The following is a 20,279-nucleotide window of genomic DNA, read 5'->3' as shown; positions in this document are numbered from 1 at the left end:
GTACAGAACATATTAATGTGTTGTGTATTTGTGAGAAGTGACATATTTTTGAACTCGACAGCTTTCCATACACTCCTAAACCAAGCGACTATTGATATTGATGCATTTGAGATTTTATGTGCTACCTGAGTGTCGAGTCCATCACTTACAATCGGCGCAAAAAAAGATAGCTAGGTAATTCTGGTTAAAATATATAGAAAATGTTGACATGTTGCCTACATATTTTTGAAATGGATAGTTTTCCATATACCCTTTTTCAGACAAGCGAGTAGTGACATCCTTGTATGTGAAATTTTGCGCTTGTAAACGTTGACAAACAGATGCAGGTTAGCTATACAACAAAAGAAAGTTTTTGTTGCTGCCGCCGCCCGGACTTCCATATGTTGAGTTTTGATGACAATCACTTGTCGTTGTACATCGCTAAGACACAAAAAAAAGTTAGCTAGCTAGTTAGTCAGGGTATAATAATTTTAATTAAAATGTTGACATGTCTAAATGTTAGAAGTCACATATTTTTGAACTGGATGTCTTCCCATATATCCTCCTGCAGCAACCAATGACATTCGTTCATGTGAGATTTTGTTCCTACATGAAACTGCCGAAAAAGTAAAACTCTGATGTTTTAGAAATCTGGAAATCATCCTCAAATATTTTTATTTTCTTTTCTAACATTTTTAACAAAACTTTTGCTTCATATTAAACCGTATTATTTATTACACAATATTAAAATATTTGAAAATGATGAAGTTATTTCTTTGGAAACAATATGGACCCAGAGGATTTATTAAATAAATGAATTTATTCCCGCTGATATATGAATTTAATTTAATTTGTCATCGGTGAGATATTTTTCTGTAGTTAAATTAAATAAATTAATTTCTCACTAAAAGGTGTTGAATCGTCTAAAACAGCCTCAGATGTTTCAGCTGCTTCTTGTTTTGGATACAAGTTAAACCAGCAGCTCACTGAATGAATCTGGTGTTAAATGGACACGTGAATCCGTGATGATGTCATTAATTAAACACTCCTTTGTTTGATGAAGTGATGAAAACTTGCCGGTTTCTGCCCCTCCCGCCCTGTTTGCTGCACCTTCCTCCCTCCTCCTCCTTCTCGGATGTTGTGCGGAGCGCCAAACCCGAACCTCTTTACGCAGCGTCCCGCCTCACCTTCAGCGTCACCTCTGCGCCTCCTCAGCCGCGCTGAATGGATTAACCTCCGGGAGCCATGCGGTACCGGCACCGAGCCCCCGCAGCGACCCGAGCCGCTTCGGATGGAGGAGAGTCCGGTTTCCACATTTCCGCAGCCGCCGTGTGCACTGCAGGCGCGGAGCGAAGATCCATGATCTCAACAGAAAAGGAAACCGGTTCGTCCGGCTCGGCGGGCCGCCCCGCGCTGCGGATTCATTGCTACGTTCCCGGCGGACGGAGAGGCTGCTGACTGTGTGTCCCAGGCCCGGTTCGGAGCTCCTTCATGACCCGGGATGGAGAACTGTTGCCGCGCATGCTGCCCCTGCTTCTCCCGGCTCTGGAACTGGATCTGGCCGGCTCCCCGCTACCCGCCCGTCCCGAACCTGGTCATCGCCAACCCGGGGGCCCGGTCGGAGGAGATCCGCACCGTGTCCGGGGACATCCGCGCCCCGTCGCCCAAGAAGCGGCCGGTGCAGCTGTACGCGGCACTGTACGACTTCCAGGCCCGGAGCGACGACGAGCTGACGGTGAAGGAGGGAGACAAGCTGTCGGTGATCGAGAAGCGGGGCGACTACGTGCTGGCCCAGAAGCTGACCGGAGCGCCGCAGTCCGGGCTCATCCCGGCCAACTACGTGGCTCTGCTGCAGGACGAGTTCGCCAAACACAAGTGAGTTCGACCGAACCTGATCTGGACCTGATCTGAACCTGATCTGAACCTGATCTGAACCTGTTCAGAACCTGTTCAGAACCTGTTCGGGCTGCTTTCCATCAAACATCTGGGCCATTAGAGATAGAAAAACAAACGGTGGAGTACATTTCTGTTAAAAAAAAAATCTAAAAATCAATCTTGAGATTAATTTCAGAAATTTTCTAGAAAAAAGTTTTAAATTTGTAAGTTGAGAAGTTACAAATTTGCTAGAAAAAACTTAATACATTTTTCACAAAAAAATGTTGAAATTTCAGAGTTTTAAATGTCTCAGATTTGCTATAAGAAACGGAGACAATTAAGATTATTCTGAAATGTTGAGGAAAAAAACTGGGATATTTCTGAGTGTTTTCTATAATATTTGCGACTTTTCAAACTTCTGAGTATTTTTTTTTCCAACATTTCTGAGATGAATATATAAATTTTGGATTTTATCTTGCAAATTTGCAACTTTTAATACTCTGAAATGTCCTTGTTTTTTCTCAATTCATTTTTATTAATCTCAAAGTTTAAAAAGTTGTAAAATTGCAAATATAAAAATCTGTGAGAAACTCAAAGCTGCATTTAAACGTTAGATGCACAAATAAACCAGACAGACTTAAAAAAAAAAACAACAACAATTTTTCTGAAGAATTTTATTATTTTTAGTCTAAAATCTTCAATTTTATGCATAAAAACACGTCGACATGAGTGTAAAACCAGAATCCAGATTTTATGGAACATTTTTCATGCCATCAAATGCATTTACGGAAGTTAAAATGTAAAACGATCATCAAAAAAACAAAAGTAGGTAAAGTAACACTATACTTCAGTAAAGGTACAAAGTACTCACTACTTTTAGCATCACCGGGTGATAATGATGCATTTTCTGTATATTATGGAGGGAAGTGAACATTTCCTCCAACCTGTTTTAGCTGTGCAGCGGCCATATTGGATTCAGGGTTCCTCAGTGGAAACTGTCGTCTGTTTTTGCAAACCTTCAGCCTTTTTGTCTTCATTCATCAGAAAACAGACGGCTGCATCTCGGCTGTAGTGAGCATGTGGGACGGTCCGATCGTCTGCACACATTTCCAACAATCAGAGCGTGAACGAGTGGCAGATCCAAACCTAGCATTTATTACAGCAGCCTGAAGACATCAGTCCACATCAGACTCAGATCGCTCCCTAAAGTGCCAGAAAACAATGATTAATGCCAATTATTGTCTCCCATCAGCTCATTTTCTATTGAGAGTAAATATTCTGTTTCATATGTAAATATTCATGAATTTATTTGGTTTGTTGTGGCTGTAAAAAAACATTTTCCTCTACAGTTAAAGAGCTAGCTAGCTCTCTGGTGATAGATACTGTAGCAGTATCTACATATCTAGCTAGACAGCTGCCTCACTACCTCGCTAGCTATATAGCTAACTCTCTAGCTAAAATCTGTATAGATTGCCAGAGATCTAGCTAGCTTCTATCTATATAATGGCTATCTTTCAAGCTAGCTAGGTATGTAGCTTTTTAGCTACCTCGTTGTCTATCTTGTTGTTCAGCTAGCGTTGTAACTACCGTTCTTGATTAATAGTGATCTTCCGTTGGTGGAAAATGTCTGTTGGGATGTTTACCTCCTGATAGTCCAGTAGATTCTGTTCTATTGGGGAACAAACACAACATTTGTCACAACATTAGCTAGCTAGCTAGATAGCCGGCTAGCTAGATAGCTGGCTAGCTACGTGGCTCTCAAGTAAGAGATTCATTTAAGGATGTTTACATATTTGCCAGCAGGCTATTGCATTGCTAGTTTTTCCCCCCCAATGTTTTCTTCTCAGATTTTTGTTTTTTAGTTGAATTGAACACAATAAATAAAATTAAATGTTAGGAAAGGTTTATAATAATTAATCCTTTGTGAGAAATTAAGGTGAGTGTAAAAATAAGGCAAAAAGTCACCAAACGTTAAATTAGTTTTGACTGAGATGATTACATTAAACATGAAATGTTTTCATGTTTTGTAGTTGTTTATACCATTATGTTATTATCACACCACATATGAAGCCTTAGGGTCAGAGGTCACAGTGACCAGCAGCATCTTTCGGTGGAGCAGGACTCGTTTCTTCTTCTGCAAATGAGAGAAAACATGTTGAAACGCCCTGCAGCTGCAACTCCTCCATTATTTATCCAGCCTGCATGGAGTCATCATGTTTCAGCAGAACGCTCTTTTTAAGGTCGACTTATGTTCACACCGCATGCCCAACGCACACACAACCACACACACACACACACACACACACACACACACACGCACACACACACACACGCACACACACACGCACACACATGCACCAGTTAGTAAACACAAACATTCCTATTGTGGAAAACATGTTTGTGTCATCAAATTAAAAAAACAACTAAAAACAACAATAAACCAAAATGCTAAATTTTAATTAAAACAATAAAGCTGTCAGTTTTTTTTTCTTTTCTTTTATTTATTTATGTTTTAGAAACGATTGACCAGATCATTGTCGATCTAAAACCTGAAAAAAGGTTTAAAGAAAAACCATCCAATTAAAAAAAAAAAAAGAACAGGAGTTGGGTCTTTCTTTATAAACACTTGCTGTTTTTGGTAATATTTAATATATATTAATTAGAAATTTTTATCAATAACTAATTAATTAATGAATCAAAAGCAGATTTGCACCAAAGATGGCAGAGTTGTTACTTCTTTGTTTACGTATCCTCCTTTATCAATCTGCAGACCTTTCTACTGATCACCAATCAGAAAAGACCCAGTCTAATACTGAAAACATCGACACTCTGAATTTATATATTCTGTCAGAAATGTTTATTAGCTTTTGTTTGCAGAACCTGAAAGCAGTCGCTCATCTTTTTAAATCATGTCTGAGGTTCTTTTGTGTCTGTGACGCTTTAAAATCTACCCATAAATGGCGGCGGCGGCGGCCATTGTTGCTGCCGTAAACAGAGCGACATCAACGTTCTTCCTCTGTGCATCCGGGTCACTTTTGGGTCGAGGCGCTCAGACAGAAGTCTGATTGCATATAATAAGAACAACCCTGTATCAACTCTCCTTCTGTGGAAATGAGCGACACCAGTCTGAAAACTTTGGGAACCACATTGATTACCCAGAATGCCTTGTGTTGTAGTCCACTTCCTGTATTTGGAGCAGTATCCGTTCCGCTTGGCGTTCACATATGAATTCAAACTGAACCAGACTTCACTTCAACCGAACCGAGACCGAGGTTTGGAGGTGGACCAGAGTTAGCTTAGCATTCACCAGAGTTAGCTTAGCATTCACCAGAGTTAGCTTAGTGTTCACCAGAGTTAGCTTAGCGTTCACCAGAGTTAGCTTAGCATTCACCAGAGTTAGCTTAGTGTTCACACCAACCCAGCCCAACTGGACTTTCTAGGCAAATGGACTGGATTCGGATTAAAGCGGATTAATCATGGCTGGTGTGAACACACCTCTACTGTTCACCAATTCTCTATTTTCCATCTCCAGAACTAAATGTCCCTCTCTTCTGACTTAGTGCTTTAAATTTTGACACTAAGCTCATTTTCGGTCGATGAACCGCGCGGTGCGTTCGTGATCAGCTGCGTCACCGGAAACGTTTCCAGTTTGAAGTTTCCCAGCATCGTGCTTCTGACTGCGCTGTCAGATTCCCAGCATTTTATCTGAGATCTGCGCTTTGTGTTGATAGTTTCTGTGAAACCCGAGAGCCACAGGGAGCGGAGCCGCCCGCCCGGATAACTCCAGCTTAACACGGTTTCTGAAATCTGAGCAAACAGACCGGACCCGGCCGGACCCGGCGGCGTTTTGTTACTGCCACACTCCGGAGGAGAAACAGTTTAATCAAAAAGTTTCTGTTTGCAGCTCAGTTACTTCAGTTTTTACTCTGTCCACTAAACTTGTCAATTAATAATCAATTAATAACCAAACTGTAAATCAAAACAACTCATTGACTTCCATTTTTATGGTTTATATTTTCTCTCTTTTTACCTGAAACTGGAGGATAAAAGTCTGAAACGGCGGGTAGAGAACCAGCAACTGTGCTGAAACAAGAGTTTTATAAATTATTTTTACTGAAAAGAAAAAAGCAGACATTGAAAGAAATTAATTGATTAGGAGTAAAAAAGTATTTGATAAAAAAGATACTCAAGTGATAATACTAATAATAATAGTAACAATAATTATACAACTTTTTTTAAAGCAAATGTTACAAAAAGCTTCACATAATAAAAATATTATTTAAACATCAAAATGACACAGAAAGTAAAAATTCAGAGTAACTTATTTTAAAAACAAGCAATCAGACAATATTTAAAAATGCAACATTAATTGGACCAAAATATAAAACCAAAAGGAAAATTATTTCTATGAATAAAATAAAATAATAATAAAAAAATGTCTTTCAGTATAACACAAAAACAAACTGCAGCTGTTTTTGACATTTTGGTTAAAATTTTCGTTTTTCATTCAGTTACTCAACAAATAAAATTACTTAAGTAAAACTAAAATTTATAGTGTTCTAACAAAACTACTAAAAGTGTTCTTACAGTAATTAACATATTTATTCTCCTCTAATGAAAGGTCTGTTCATGTCTTATGTTTCCTTTGGATGAAACTAATTTTGTTTTGTACAAAGATCCACCGATTCTGTTATTATATTAAACCGTCTCAAAAATACAATATTATCGTCTATCGCAATAACAACGATTTATCGTCCAGTAAATCGGTTATCGTGTTTTTAGTTCCTGTAAGAAAACATTTCTGTTGTTTCTTTCATACTGACCGCCTGTCCCTCCACTTCCTGTTTCTCCACTTCCTGTCCCTCCACTTCCTGTTCCTCCACTTCCTGTTCTGTTTCTCCACTTCCTGTCAGGTGGTATTACGGGAACATAAACCGGGGGAAAGCAGAGAAGCTGCTGCTCGCTTCCCAAAACAAAGATGGCGCCTTCCTGGTTCGCATCAGTGAGAGTCACAGCGACGAGTACACGGTGTCTGGTGAGTGGCTGACTCAGCATTTCCTCACATTCCCAGGATTACTCAGCAGATTTACATTTTATCTTCATAATTCCCCCAATTTCAAGTTTACGGAAGAGGATTAGGGCCACCGAAAAAAACAAAAAGGAATCCTGACTTTAAAGTCATAATTCTGAGATTAATCTCAGAATTTGAGTTTTTATAACAAGTTAAAATTTTTCAAACTCAGAAACATCGTTGTTTTTCTAAAAAAAAATTGCATTGTTCTAAAATGTCTGAGTTTTATTTTGACAGAAATTCTCTCCTGTTTTGTCGCTCTGATGCGCCGTTCTTTAAGCGTCGATCTGGACTGAAGACGCGTCTGGTTTACTGATCTTTGTCCCTGTGACCTCTGACCTCTGACCCTGCTGCTGTCTTGCAGCGCGGAGCGAGGGGAAGGTTTTCCACTTCCGGGTGCAGCGCTCGGTGATCGGAGCGTACTTCGTCTCAGACAAGCTGTCGTTCGCCACGCTGGGCGAGTTGATCTCCTACTACCAGAAGAACCCGCGGAGCCTCGGCGTGATTCTGGAGGAGCCCTGCGCCCAGCAGGTAGGATACTGATTACTGCTTACTGCTCTACATAACCCTGGTCTCAGAAACAGGATTTGTTTTGTTTTTTCAGGGTTAATGTTTATTTATTTTACAGGGTTTATTTATTTTAGTTATTTTGCTAGACTGAATTTCACTCAATATTTTTAATTTATATTTATGTTTTCCAGTTTTTTACCTACTTTGTATTTTGTTTTAGAGAAAAAACTTTTTAAAATTTATTTAATTATATAGAAAACTTTTATTTTTAACACGTTAACCTTTTACTCATTGTATTTTATTAGGATTATTTGATTTTTGATTTTCTTTTTTTATTATTTCTGCTTTAGTTTACTTTTCTTGCATTGATTTATTTTATGTTTTTTGTTTTAATTTTTATAATTGTTTTAGAAATTAGATGCAACAATTTAGGACAAAAATCAGACTCATATTTAAACAATATACAGATACATTTTTGAAGTTTTCTGCTCATTCTCGTCTTCAGACTCAGATGAATAAATCCTGAGTTATTTATATAAATAATAAATCTGTTTTGCTGTGTGGAAGCATGCAGACTCGTCGCCATAGCAACCGACTGACAACAGCTCCAGCAGTGTGTCAGGATTCAGCTCCAAAAACACTCCAACATTTCCCACACAAACAGAACAATCAGTCCGTTACAGTTTTATGTTTATTGTGTGATTATTAATAAGTGATCGATGTGGTAGATTAGCTACTGATGCTACTAGCTAAGCTAACACAGCTGTGATTGATTAGCTAATTTACACACCTGCTCTACTGATGATCTGTCAGAGTTGGTGGTTAGATTAACTTTTTATTTTAACTGAACCAAAACATCAAATTCTGCAGCACATCTTCATGTTGAGGTTCTCATAGTCAAGCTAGCATAACTGACCTACTGACCTCTCCCCGAAATTTGAAAAATAAATTGAAACCAATTTAAAGAGAAATTATTAGTATCAAAGCACAGCGTCCCTTTGTTATCTATATCAGGTGTACATTTAAGGTTTAAGTTGACAACAGAGCTAATGCTAGTCATTGTCGGCTAACAGGAAGCTGGCAGGACGGATCTTGTGCGGTTGACAAAAATAATCATTTCTATATTTTTTGTGCAGTTTTTCCTCCATTACTGTTCTGAGAATTGTTTATTCAGAAAATGAAATATTTTAGAGTTAATATAATCCAATTAAAGATGATTGTAATAGTAAAGTAGTTTTTTCATTAATCGATTAATCACAGGGGGGCGGCGGCGCACCGGACATTTTTATTTCTGTTTGCGTTTTTATGTGTGATTATAATCTGGAATCACAAAAAAATAAATGTTCATTTTAAAAAAATCTGTGATTAATCATTTCTGTCCTGTATGTTTTGTTTGGTCCATGAAGAAGAAAAAATCCCCAGCATGAACTCCGAGGCATGGCGCTGGAGGAGTCATGCTGTGGGACTGTCTCTTCTCACGTTGACTCAACCCTGAGCTCCTCTGCGTCCCGCGGCGTATTTAGTTTTTCTTTGCTTTCTCCGTTGGGATCAGTAGATGTAAAAAAGCAGAACGGTTTAAGTGTCGGCTCTGTGATTATGCAGCTATTTTTAACTCCCACCAAGCAGCTTCCCGTTTCCACGGCTCATCAGTTCGGGAGCCAACAGCTCAGATTTCCTCCATATCTGCTGAAAAACAGAAAACTAAAACGCAATTATTTAACTTAAAACAGAGGATGAATAAACTGTGCAGAGTGAAGGTCAGTCGATGATTCCTCCTCTTCTCTCCTCCCTTCCAGCGGAAGCTGTGAGTCTGAGGCGGCGACACGAAGCAGAAACGTCTTTAAACGTGAACGTGGAGGCGCAGACAGGAAAACATTTTTATTAGCTTTGAGGAGAGGCAGGGCGACTCCCGCTGCCCTTCATGCTTTGCTGCATGTCGGCTGCGAGTGCCGAGCCGGTTTGTCTGCTTTTCCCAGATTGGGAATGTTGACCCGGCACATGCAGGGAACGCCGTCGGCGCCCGCAGCGTTTCTGTTTCCTGTAGCTCAAACCAAAGCACAACATCGGAAATATTTCATAATTTAATGCTGGAAGTTGTTCCTCACTGTCTGTCACCAAATAACCAGAGAAAAATGATTAGTTTGGTACACGCCGGAATATTGTTTTATTTTTAAATTGCTTTCTTTAAAGGAGACCTCTCATGGAGAATTTACATTTTGCACGTTTTTAAACTTCTATTTAAGTTTCTGCTGCTTCTAAAAACCAACCAAATGCTGGAAAAACATTCAACCGGTTTTTTACAGTAACTTCATGTCTTTTAGTGTCTGGAAAATGTAGCGATCTCAGCGGAACTCTGCCGGTTACCTAGCAACCACAACAGAACTCTGTCCGTAGCCTAGCAACCACAGCGGAACTCTGTCCGTAGCCTAGCAACCACAGCGGAACTCTGTCCGTAGCCTAGCAACCACAGCGGAGCTTCAAGACGTTTGGACATAAAATCTTATTTCAATTTTTACTTCTTCAAATATTAATTTTCTTTTTTTCATTGTCTATTTTCAAATAGCGTGATCATAAATGTAAAGTCCCTGGTTCTCAATATGATTTGCTTTTCATTAATTTAATTTAAATGCATAAATAAAAAACATAAATACTGTCCAGTTATTTAAAAAAGCGTTCTCTGGTAAAAAAAAAAAAAAAAAAAAGGAATGTGAGTTAATTAAAAAACTTCAGGATATTTGCATCTTAGATCATTAAAATAAAACAGACTTTTATTTAAAATGCTGGTTGTTTTTGTCTGTTTCTGCACCAAAAATAAAGAATACAGCAGGTTCAGCTAAAAACAACCGAAAGGCTAACAGGAAGTATAGTTTCTACACTGAACCTTCAAAATAAAGTTCAGAAATGCTCTTAAAAAGAGACAGCGAGCTGAGAGGAGGAGCTAACACAATTAGAAAGTTATTTGAACATTTCCCAGAAAAAAATCTAAATTTTAGATTGATCTAGAAAATTCCTAGAAAATCAAGAATTATTCCAAGTTTCAAAAGTAAAACATTTCAAATTTTTGGAAATGTTCTACTTTTGTGTCCAGATGGTTTCCTTGCGCTCTGAGGACGACAGCAGATGTTCTGCTCCTGTAACCAACTGCGCTGAATGTTTGAAACGTTTTGTTTGTGTGTTTGCGCAGCGGGAACTCTTCGACATGGAGCCTTGGGAGAGACCGCGGGAAGAGTTCAAACTGCACCACAAACTGGGAGAAGGAAACTTTGGACAAGTATGGGAAGCCATTTGGATCAAAGAGAACCGGAAAGTGGCCATAAAGATGCTGAAACAAGGTACAGGAAGATTTTGATTTCACTTTTTCCAAAATGGCTTCAACTGATGCAGAACCACCATCTGATAGCAGCTTTGACTGTTTTTTCCTTTTCCTTGTTTCACCAGAATAAAATCTCTACATAAAGTCCTTCAGAATTACTTTCATGAGAAATTAATATTTTACATCTTAATGAAGCTGCTGCAGGATTTAATGTCCTGTTAAAAGCTGATCTGTGTCAGACAAAGATTAGAAATGCAGAAGTGATGAGTGTAAAAATGCAATGTTTATTGTTTACTATATTGTGTTTTAATGGTGTAAAGCATGAAAAAAATAAGTTTTATAATTTTGTTTCCGTAGTTCTGTCTGGTTTTTGTAGCAGAGTTTATTTGACATTTTTATTTTCCATTTCCTGCTGGCTTGAGGAGAAAAGCATCTTTATGAATAAAATCATGAAATAACATTTAAAACAATTATTTTAACTTATATTTGATATTAAAAAAATCTTAAAGAACAGAAAACAACAATTCTGATTCTGAAAATTTAAGAGAATTTATGAGATTTTTTAAATCACCTTCACAGCGCCCTCTGGCGGCCAGCAAGTATTTTTGTTCTAGTTTCTAGTGAAATATTTTTTTATTATTTTTTTATTTTTTTTATTAGGTTTTAACATCAAAATACAAAATGTGCAAAAATATATGAACAAGATATGTAGACTTTTTTCTATAACAGAACCGAACATAAGTCGTACAGAACACATGGATAAGCCTTCCCAAATAAAATCCAGAGGAATAAGAGAAAAAAAAACAAGAAAAAACAAAAAACAAAAAGTAGATATGTTAGAAGAAGAAATAAAAGGGAAGGATTTAAAAAAAAAAGGTACATCAATGGGTATTAATGACAAAATAAATAATTTGATAAATAATATGATAATGTAAATAAAAAGGTCAGGCAAAAGCAAAATTTAGTTGGGCACCATACGGGACGGCAATGTCTGAACAAAATCAAAAACGGCTGCCAAATCTTTAAAAATTTAGTTGTGGAACCTCGTAGGGTAAATTTAATCTTATCAAGTTTACTAAAGTGTAAAGCATCTTTAATCCAGATTTCAAATGAGGGAGGTGAAGCTGATTTCCAGCACAGCAATATTCTACGCCTTGCCAACAAAGTGAGAAATGAAACCAGATCAGCCTTAAGTCTAGTGAAATATTTTAGGCTTGAAAGAAGAAAAACAAACTTAAAATGAACTTTTCAATGAGAAGCTCATTTTAAGTCAGTAATTTCTTAGTATAATTTTAAAATCGTTCCGCCTCCACTGGCAGCAGATTCACTTTTTACAGGACATTTTTCTCAGGTTGCCAGTAAAATGAGTGAAATCTTTTGAGTCTTTTGAGGAAAAACTTTGGAAAACTGAAAATTTGCTGGAAAAAACCTTTTTACATTAATCTTGAAAAATGTTACTAAAATCAATCTGAATTTGGAAAGTCACAGATTTACTAGAAATCTTTTGAATTAATCTGAGAAATCTTTGTAAAAAAAAAACAACATTTCAGTCTGAAAAGTTGAAAATTTGCTTGAAAAAAACTCAGAGATTTTTAGATAAACTCAGAAATCTTATTGAAAAAAACAAACATTTCTGAGTTTCAAAAGTCAAAAAAGTTTCACTTTTAAAACTCAGTTTTTTAAAACAAGTTTTATTTTTAGAGATTTTCTGAGTTTTTGTTTTTACGGGAATGTGCTCCTCCTGTTTTCTTTCTTCCAGAAACGCTGCTGTAGTTTCTCAAAGTGTTTCATGAATGTTTTGGATGCTTTTCTGCACAACGTGCAACATCACCATGGAACATGAAGAGCAAAATACAAGAACATTCAGTGAAATAAACCAGTAAAAGGTGCAGCTCTGGTTGCTGGTTTCCTTGTTTTTCTCAGAGGACACGAAGCAGGACGAGTTTGTGAAGGAGGTGCAGGCGCTGAAGAGCCTCCACCACCCGAAGCTGATCCAGCTGCTGGCCATGTGCTCCAGAGGGGAACCCGTCTACATCGTCACCGAACTCATGAGCAAAGGGAGCCTCAAGTCCTACCTGGACTGTGAGTTCACCTGTACACAAACTTCTGTCAAAAAACAAAAAAACAACTAAAGTACAATAAAATAGTTAAAGTAGTTATTTTGTTTTTATTAATATTTTGTGTCGTAATCACAATTTTCTATTTAAAAAAATTATCTTGGTAACAATTTCATTAATAATTAAAGCCTCCATGTGGATCAAATTTGTATCAGTCTTGAATTGAAACTGGGGGCCGCACAAATTCAGTCCAAGGGCCACAAATGGCCCCCGGGCCTCACTTTGGACACCCCTGCTTTAACACCAGGTTACAACCATGAACATTTATATTTCTATGTTGCTGCCTGTTTATAGCTCAGCTTTTAACTGGGCTAATTTCTCAGTTAGCGCTTTAGCTAACTTTGAAAACATTAGCGCACTTAGCTTCCCATGTTTTAATTTTTCTGGATAAATCCTAAAGACGAAGTTTTGTAAACTTTCTGTTGTTATTGGTTCTCAAAGTAGTTAGCAGTGTCTAGCTGACTAACAAGCTAATCATGCTAGGAAACCACATTCTGCACCAAAACATGGAAAGAAATAAACATTTTATGCTTCCATTGGTAAAAATGATCTTAAAAACTGTCTAGGTTCACTTGAATTGAATTTGCTCCAGCGTTGGCAGCGGTTTCCGTTTGCTCTGATTGTGAAACTGTGTTTGCAGCTGAAGAAGGAAAGCTGCTGAAAACGGCTCATCTCATCTACATGAGCGGCCAGATCGCAGACGGCATGGGCTACCTGGAGGACAGACACATCGTCCACAGAGACCTGGCCGCCAGAAACATCCTGGTGGGAGACAACCTGATCTGCAAGGTGGCCGACTTCGGACTGGCTCGGATAATTAAGGTGAATCGGGTTTTATCTGACTCAGACAGACGGGTCAGGTTCAAAAGGGGTTTTTCTGAAGCTTCGGTTTCTTTAGAGCGTTTAATGTGTCTTGATTGAATATTTCACAACACTTAAAGGGGAGAAATTATAAAAAATTCACATTTTGGACATTTTTGTGTTTCCATTTTTGTATCTGCTGCTTCTAAAAACAGAACAAGAACATAAAGAATCTGTTTTTTGAGATAAATGAATGAAAGGGATAAGTCTGGAAAATGAAGTTGTTTCTAAAAGCTCCAGAATGTAATGTCACAAATCAGCAGGCAATACCCCGTTACCTAGCAACCACAGCGGAATTCTGCCCGTTACCTAGCAACCACAGCGGAACTCTGCCCGTTACCTAGCAACCACAGCGGAATTCTGCCCGTTACCTAGCAACCCAAACAGCGCTCCAGCACGTTCAGTCAGCTGGTTTTATGAATCTTACCAAGTATTTCTGGTCTAGTTTTTCAGGTAAATATCTTCATACACTGGAAATAAAGCAAAACTAATTTACAAGTAGCTTTTCAACAAGATATTGTTTTAAAAATTTAAGTTTTAAAAAATCCCTTGGTACTCATGAAAAAGCAGACATTCGGTCAACCGTTTCTTCCAGATCCACTGGCAGATTATTTATAAAAACAAGACATTTTTCCCTGTAATAAGTGAAATAATCTTATGATGGAAATAATACTTTTTCATTAATATTAAGGAATTATTGACTTAAAATGACTCGTATATCTTGCTGAAAAGTTACTTCTGAGTTAGTTTTGTCTTATTTCAAGTGTTCCAGGATATTTGCTCTATAAATTGAACCAAAACCTCTTGGTAGGATTTTGTGTTCTTGCAGTGCAACAAGATCTAGAAAAACTTGGTTTTAGTTGCACTGATTACAACAAGAGTGTATTCAAAGGTCCAACTAAAAAAAAAATCAACAGAACCAGAACCATGGAGACGCAGTTTTCCGCTTCTACGCACCACAAATCTGGAACAAACTTCTAGAAAACTGCAAAACAGCCGACTTCCTCCAACTTCCACTGATTTCCTTTGAATCCAGACTGAAAGGCAGATCTTCAGAGCTGCTTGAACCGTAACAGTTAGTTAGTCTAACTAACTAGTGACTGATGTAACTGTAATGTTGCTGCAGGACAGCGTGTACACTGCCAGCAGAAACACCAAGATCCCGGTACGGTGGACAGCGCCTGAGGCGGCGCTGCACCAACGCTTCTCTGTCAAATCAGACGTCTGGTCGTTTGGCGTGCTTCTGTATGAGATGATGTCACGCGGGAAAATGCCGTACGAAGGTACAGTAGTCATTTTCTGCTTTTGGTTCATTTGTGAACAAACCAGTTTGATCTTCAAACGAAGGAACAGTGAGAGTGTTGCGAGTGTTGTTATTCTTACCTGGAAACGTTTTGCTGTGTTGGACCACAAACCTCCGTGGATTTCATTGGTATTTTAAGTGATAGACAAAGTAATGCATAATTATGAAGCTTAAAACAAAATGAATCATGATTCTGAATTTTCTTTTCCGTTAAAGATGTGGTTTATGGTGTGTGTTTGTATTTAGCCCCTTTGAGTCAATACTTTAAAACAAAAAATGCTGCAACAGCAGAAGCAAAATACAAACTCGCCCAGAAAACGTAAGTCCTCCTGACCACCAGGGGGAGTCTGGAGTAGATAATGTTAGCTACTTAAATATGCTGCTGTTTTATAACATTATATCCACTTTTCTTCTGGACATCCTGCTAAATCGTGACAATACGACTTTACTGGTGAGAGGGAAGCTGCTGACCCCACGACCCGACCCGGATAAACGGAAGAAGATGGACGGACTTTACTGAGTCTGGTGCCATGTGATTTGGTGGCTGACTCCCCCTGGTGGCCTGGAGGACTAACGTATTCTGGAGCAAATCTGTAGCTTTTTATTCTTGTTGCGGTTTTTACTCTTTGCTTTTATTTCCTGTAGTTGCAGCTTTTTGATTTTATCAGAGTTTTTATATTTAGGAGTTTGCGTCATTCATTTTTTGCAGTGCATTTCACTGTTTACCTTTCACTGCAGTGACAGCGGACGCTTTTTTGGGGGTTTGTTGATATGTATAATTATAAAATGAGTCAGATTGCCAAATATTCTCTATTGGATTTAGGTCTGGGCTTTGACTGGGCCATCCTGATGCCTGATCTGAACCTTTTAGATTTGTCTCTTACTCGACATTAGAGTCACATAATGAGCTTATCAGCAGGAAAATGTCAAACCTGAAAGCATGTAGAGTAACTTTTAGCTAATTTTGCTTCACTCTGTCGTAAATGATGTAAAAAAGGTTGTTAAGATGTTTTAGCATCTTAGCAGCACGAGGTCATAACAGACATTTGAAGACTGAAAGGTGCAGATTTGCTGTGATTTGTTAGCAGAAATCATCTCCTCTGCTGCAGTTCAGCTAAGTGTTAGCCAGAGGGAAGCAAAGATAAAATCACATTCAAACCACCTGCAGTCCACAGGATGCTGCAGCGGTTCATGCAAATGCGCTCTGGTCAACCTTTAAACCGCCGGATTTGCATTAGGAAACCTCAGCACAGCGAACAGTGGAAACTAAAACCTGGAAGTCTTTGTTCCCGAGTTCACAGACCAGATAGAAATTTATTCTAATCATAATCGTTGTAATTTTAAAAATACCCTGTGAGAGGTATGGCAAGCTGTTTTGTCATCTAGTTCAGCAGGATCTTTAAATCAGAGATTTACAAATTGTGAAAAAGATCATTTGAGACGTTCACCAGACACAAGCTGCGTTTCCATGGAAATGAGCAATTTGACTTTTAGAAAATGAATTCACCGAACAGAAACATGCCAATTAAAATAAAAAGTTTTGCTGCTAGAATTATAATTTTTTGTATCAAAATGAGTTTATGTCATAAAACTGCGATGGAAACACTTTTCTTGTTCCTGATTGATGACAGGATGTTACTACTGGAAGAAACGACAAAGTAGATGAACAGGAAGTGGTTTTTAATAACACATCGCCTTATTTAATGGAAACAATGCATTTACAAAGTTTGTTTTTGCAACATTAATAGAATATCAACAAAGGTTTGAACACATTTGTAATGGAAACATTTTATATGCACATGAACTGATTTAGAAAAATTACAACAGTTTGAAATTCTGATTTATTTTGATTTTTTAATTTATATCTTTTGGTCTTTAAAATATCAAAATTCCAATTAACTTTATATTTGGATCTGTCTGATATCATTTTTGAAGCTCTTTTACCAAAACACTTTTTATTTTATTTTCATTTGGGTCATTTAATGTCCTCTGTTCCTGATGTGTTTATTTATTTCCTCATGTCTCGCTTTGTGTAGGAAAAAGCAATAAGGAGGTGATGGACATTTTGAAATCGGGGCATCGGCTGGGCTGTCCCGACCGCTGCCCTCCCAATATTTACCGGATCATGAAGGACTGCTGGCACACCGACCCGACCCAAAGGCCGTCGTTCCACGCCCTGCAGAACCAGCTGGACGCCATTTATCAACGCATTTATTACAAAACCGTGGAGGTTTAGAGGCGAACGGCGGTTTTCCTCTGCAGGTTGGCAGGAAGTGGCGAGGCGGAGCGATGAGGACCGCTCCTCTCCTTGTTTCTGTTTGGGAAAATGACGCAGAGCAGCGACCCAAACCAACATGGAGGACAAACTGGACAGAAGCCCAGCGGTATTTTAGAGTATTTAAATACACCAGAGAAACTCCTTAAACTGGTTTTAAACTCCACTCTGGTGTTTCAGAGGCTGTAATAGTGGAAATCGTCAGTATGTGCCATGCTGAGCCTGAACTGGGAATGTTACGGTTTCACTTCTGTTTCCGATGCAAAGCAAGTCGTGAAACTGGAGATTTTGTGCAATAATTTTCAGCCGCATTAGACTAGAGAAAGGGAAATGAATTAGTGTCTTAGCTTGACTCTTCCTCCTCTTGAGCTAAATATCTTGAAGAAAAGGTTTTGTTTGCTGGTTAAATGACTGTTTTCATCAAACCGCATCCAGACGTAACGATCTCTGAAACCTGCGTCTCCTTTACATTAAAGAGATCAGGAATAAACTGTACAGGAAATAACACGTCTTCCTCTGCTAAGACTTTGGTTTAAGGATCAGCGACGGCGCATCTTAAATTTAAAGGTGCATTTATTTTTGTTTAGCTTAGCTTAACTAGCAGCCTAAGGAACGTAGCCGTAGTTAGCCTCCCAGGTAGCCCCTAACTTAGCTCCAATGCTAGCGCATGTGGAAGAGCTCAGTAGCTGCGTTTCCATTACAAAAATGCACAAAACTTTTTCAATAATCAATAATGCTGAAAAAACACAGTTATGGTGTTTTGATTAAATCAGATCAGAATTAAAATCACAAGTGAATAAGTTTATTCACGTGATAATTCATTTAAAGACGTGCTCCTCCATCTACTTCCTGTTTGTCTTCTTCATGGTTTCTGTCAGTGGTAACATCTGGTTGTTGATCATGTGACTCGTGATGCGAAACAAAATGGTTTCCGTTGAAGTTCTGTGACAAACAAATTTAAATACAGCTGAAAAAAAATCGCCTCATCCTGGCAACAAAACCTTTTATGGCTTCATGGCATGTCTCTATTAAGCAAATTAATTTTAGAAATATAAAATTGTGCGTTTATGCGGTGAATAGAAACACAGCTAAGGTTTGAGTTTTAGCTTGAATTTCTGCAACTCTGCTAAAATCTAATATCTGCAGCTTTTGTGAAATCCTGCGGCTGAATCTTCCAGGTGGGACCAGGGTTCATATTTAACATGCACATCCTGTTTACTGTCACTGAGCTCTTGTTTTGAAGCAGGGAGCATGCTGGCTTGCTGTGTGGTTTGGTACATGTAGCCCTTAGCACAGTTACTGTAGCCTGCTGCATTTAGACCCAAACTGATTCTCTGACATGGGCTGAAATATTTAATGTTCAGAAAAATGACTTGTGCTCCAGTGCTGCTCTCAGGACAGACTGTAAGAAGATCTATTTTTGTATTTTTGTTTGTGCACTTCTCTGCGCTTCCTGGCGTTTAAACAGTTTACCTGTTGCAGGCATTTATGGAGGCTCGGCTACATTTTACACATCTAAAGCATCCTAACAGGAACATTTTTAAAATGTTTTTTTAATCAGCACAAGATGAACTTGAAGCGCTTGAAAAGCCACTGGAGCTCGGTGCCAACAGGCCTTAAGCTCTTCTGACGGGCCAAACCGATGTCCAGTAACAACTAGTGCCTACGTTTACACTGCGGACCGAACACGAAGCTAACCAACGACACACGAGCTACAGGACGGACATCTGGACTCGCAGCACTTTCTGTGGAGTTTTCTTTATTTGAAGCACATAAAACTAAACAAATCTTGCAACTTGCAATGCAATTTGTGAATGAACCAATTTTGTGTGTTTTTATGCATGATGTTTGCAGCAGACGGAGCCAAGTTCAGGAAACTTGAGCCATAATCACCAAATTATGAGTATGTTTGTATTTATGGCTGTTTGTGTTCTGGTACCAAATGCAAGTTATGCAAAGAATAAAATATTTTAAGTATTGTTTTTAAAAAGCACAATACAGCTGTAATTTTTACTGTTTTTTTACATGTTCACTCATTTTTAGAGAAAAATTTCACATAAATACATTTTTAAAAGGACCTAAAGTTAAGGCTACAAACTAAATGTTTAGTTTGTAAACCAAATATTTTTGCTCCAACCTGAGTATTTTGTTAGATTCTAAATATTTTAGTTTATATATTTAGTGTGAAGCTAAAAATAAGCAAAATATTTGGTTAGCGAGCTAAATATTTAAATTTTTAGTTTGCATATTTAGTTTGAAGCTAAATATTTAACTTGTGATATAAGCTAAGTATTTATTTAGCATTTAGCTAAATATTTAGGTTCCTAACTAAATATTTAGCTTGTTAAATATTTATTTTGCTGCTATCTAAATGTAGTTAGCAAGCTAAATATTTACATTTTACATATTTAGTTTGAATCTTAGCTTGACAGAAAAACAAGCAAAATATTTAACTAGAAAGCTAAATACTTACAAGCTACATATTTAGCTTTTTGGTGAGTATTTAGTTTGTAAATATTTAGTTTGAAGATATTTAGCTTCCAAATACAATATTTTGTTCCAACTTAAATATTCAGTCATCAAGCAAAAAATACATTTTTTTTTTAGTTTACATAATTATTTTGTAAAATAACCTAAACAACTTGCTAACAAAATATGTAGCTTGAAGCTAAATATTTAGCTTGCTATTTTTATTTGAAACTGTGACTTTTATAGGTGAATGAAAAACGTGTTGAAAATTTGACTTTGAAACAAATAACCCAAATAATTTCTGTTAATGTTTGACAATATAAACTGGAACCAGTTAAATCCGTTTGGTCTAATCTGTAGTTCATCCAAAGATAAAAACTTCAGGAACAGAAGTTGGTCGGTTTCTTGCTGCTGTGTCTCCATTCAGGCCCGTAAAACGCGATAATAATCTAAAAATAGTTTGTGTACACAAACTGGCGCAGAGAGGGAAGAAATGCAAACAGCAG

At 37.8% G+C, this 20,279-nt stretch overlaps 1 protein-coding gene across 1 annotated transcript; it reads left to right on the top strand.

Moving 5' to 3' along the window:
- Positions 1-1,154: 1,154 nt before the first annotated feature.
- Positions 1,155-19,288, top strand: srms (src-related kinase lacking C-terminal regulatory tyrosine and N-terminal myristylation sites). Its single transcript, XM_044116631.1, has 8 exons — positions 1,155-1,854; positions 6,768-6,889; positions 7,290-7,456; positions 10,620-10,767; positions 12,672-12,830; positions 13,506-13,687; positions 14,853-15,009; positions 17,066-19,288. Exons 1-8 carry the CDS (start codon positions 1,481-1,483, stop codon positions 17,263-17,265), a joined length of 1,509 nt encoding a protein of 502 aa, XP_043972566.1. The 5' UTR covers positions 1,155-1,480; the 3' UTR covers positions 17,266-19,288.
- The last annotated feature ends 991 nt before the right edge of the window (positions 19,289-20,279 follow it).

Source organism: Gambusia affinis, linkage group LG01 (assembly GCF_019740435.1).
Source record: "Gambusia affinis linkage group LG01, SWU_Gaff_1.0, whole genome shotgun sequence".
In the NCBI taxonomy this organism is placed as follows: Eukaryota; Metazoa; Chordata; class Actinopteri; order Cyprinodontiformes; family Poeciliidae; genus Gambusia; species Gambusia affinis.
This window is presented reverse-complemented; position numbering and strand designations above follow the sequence as displayed.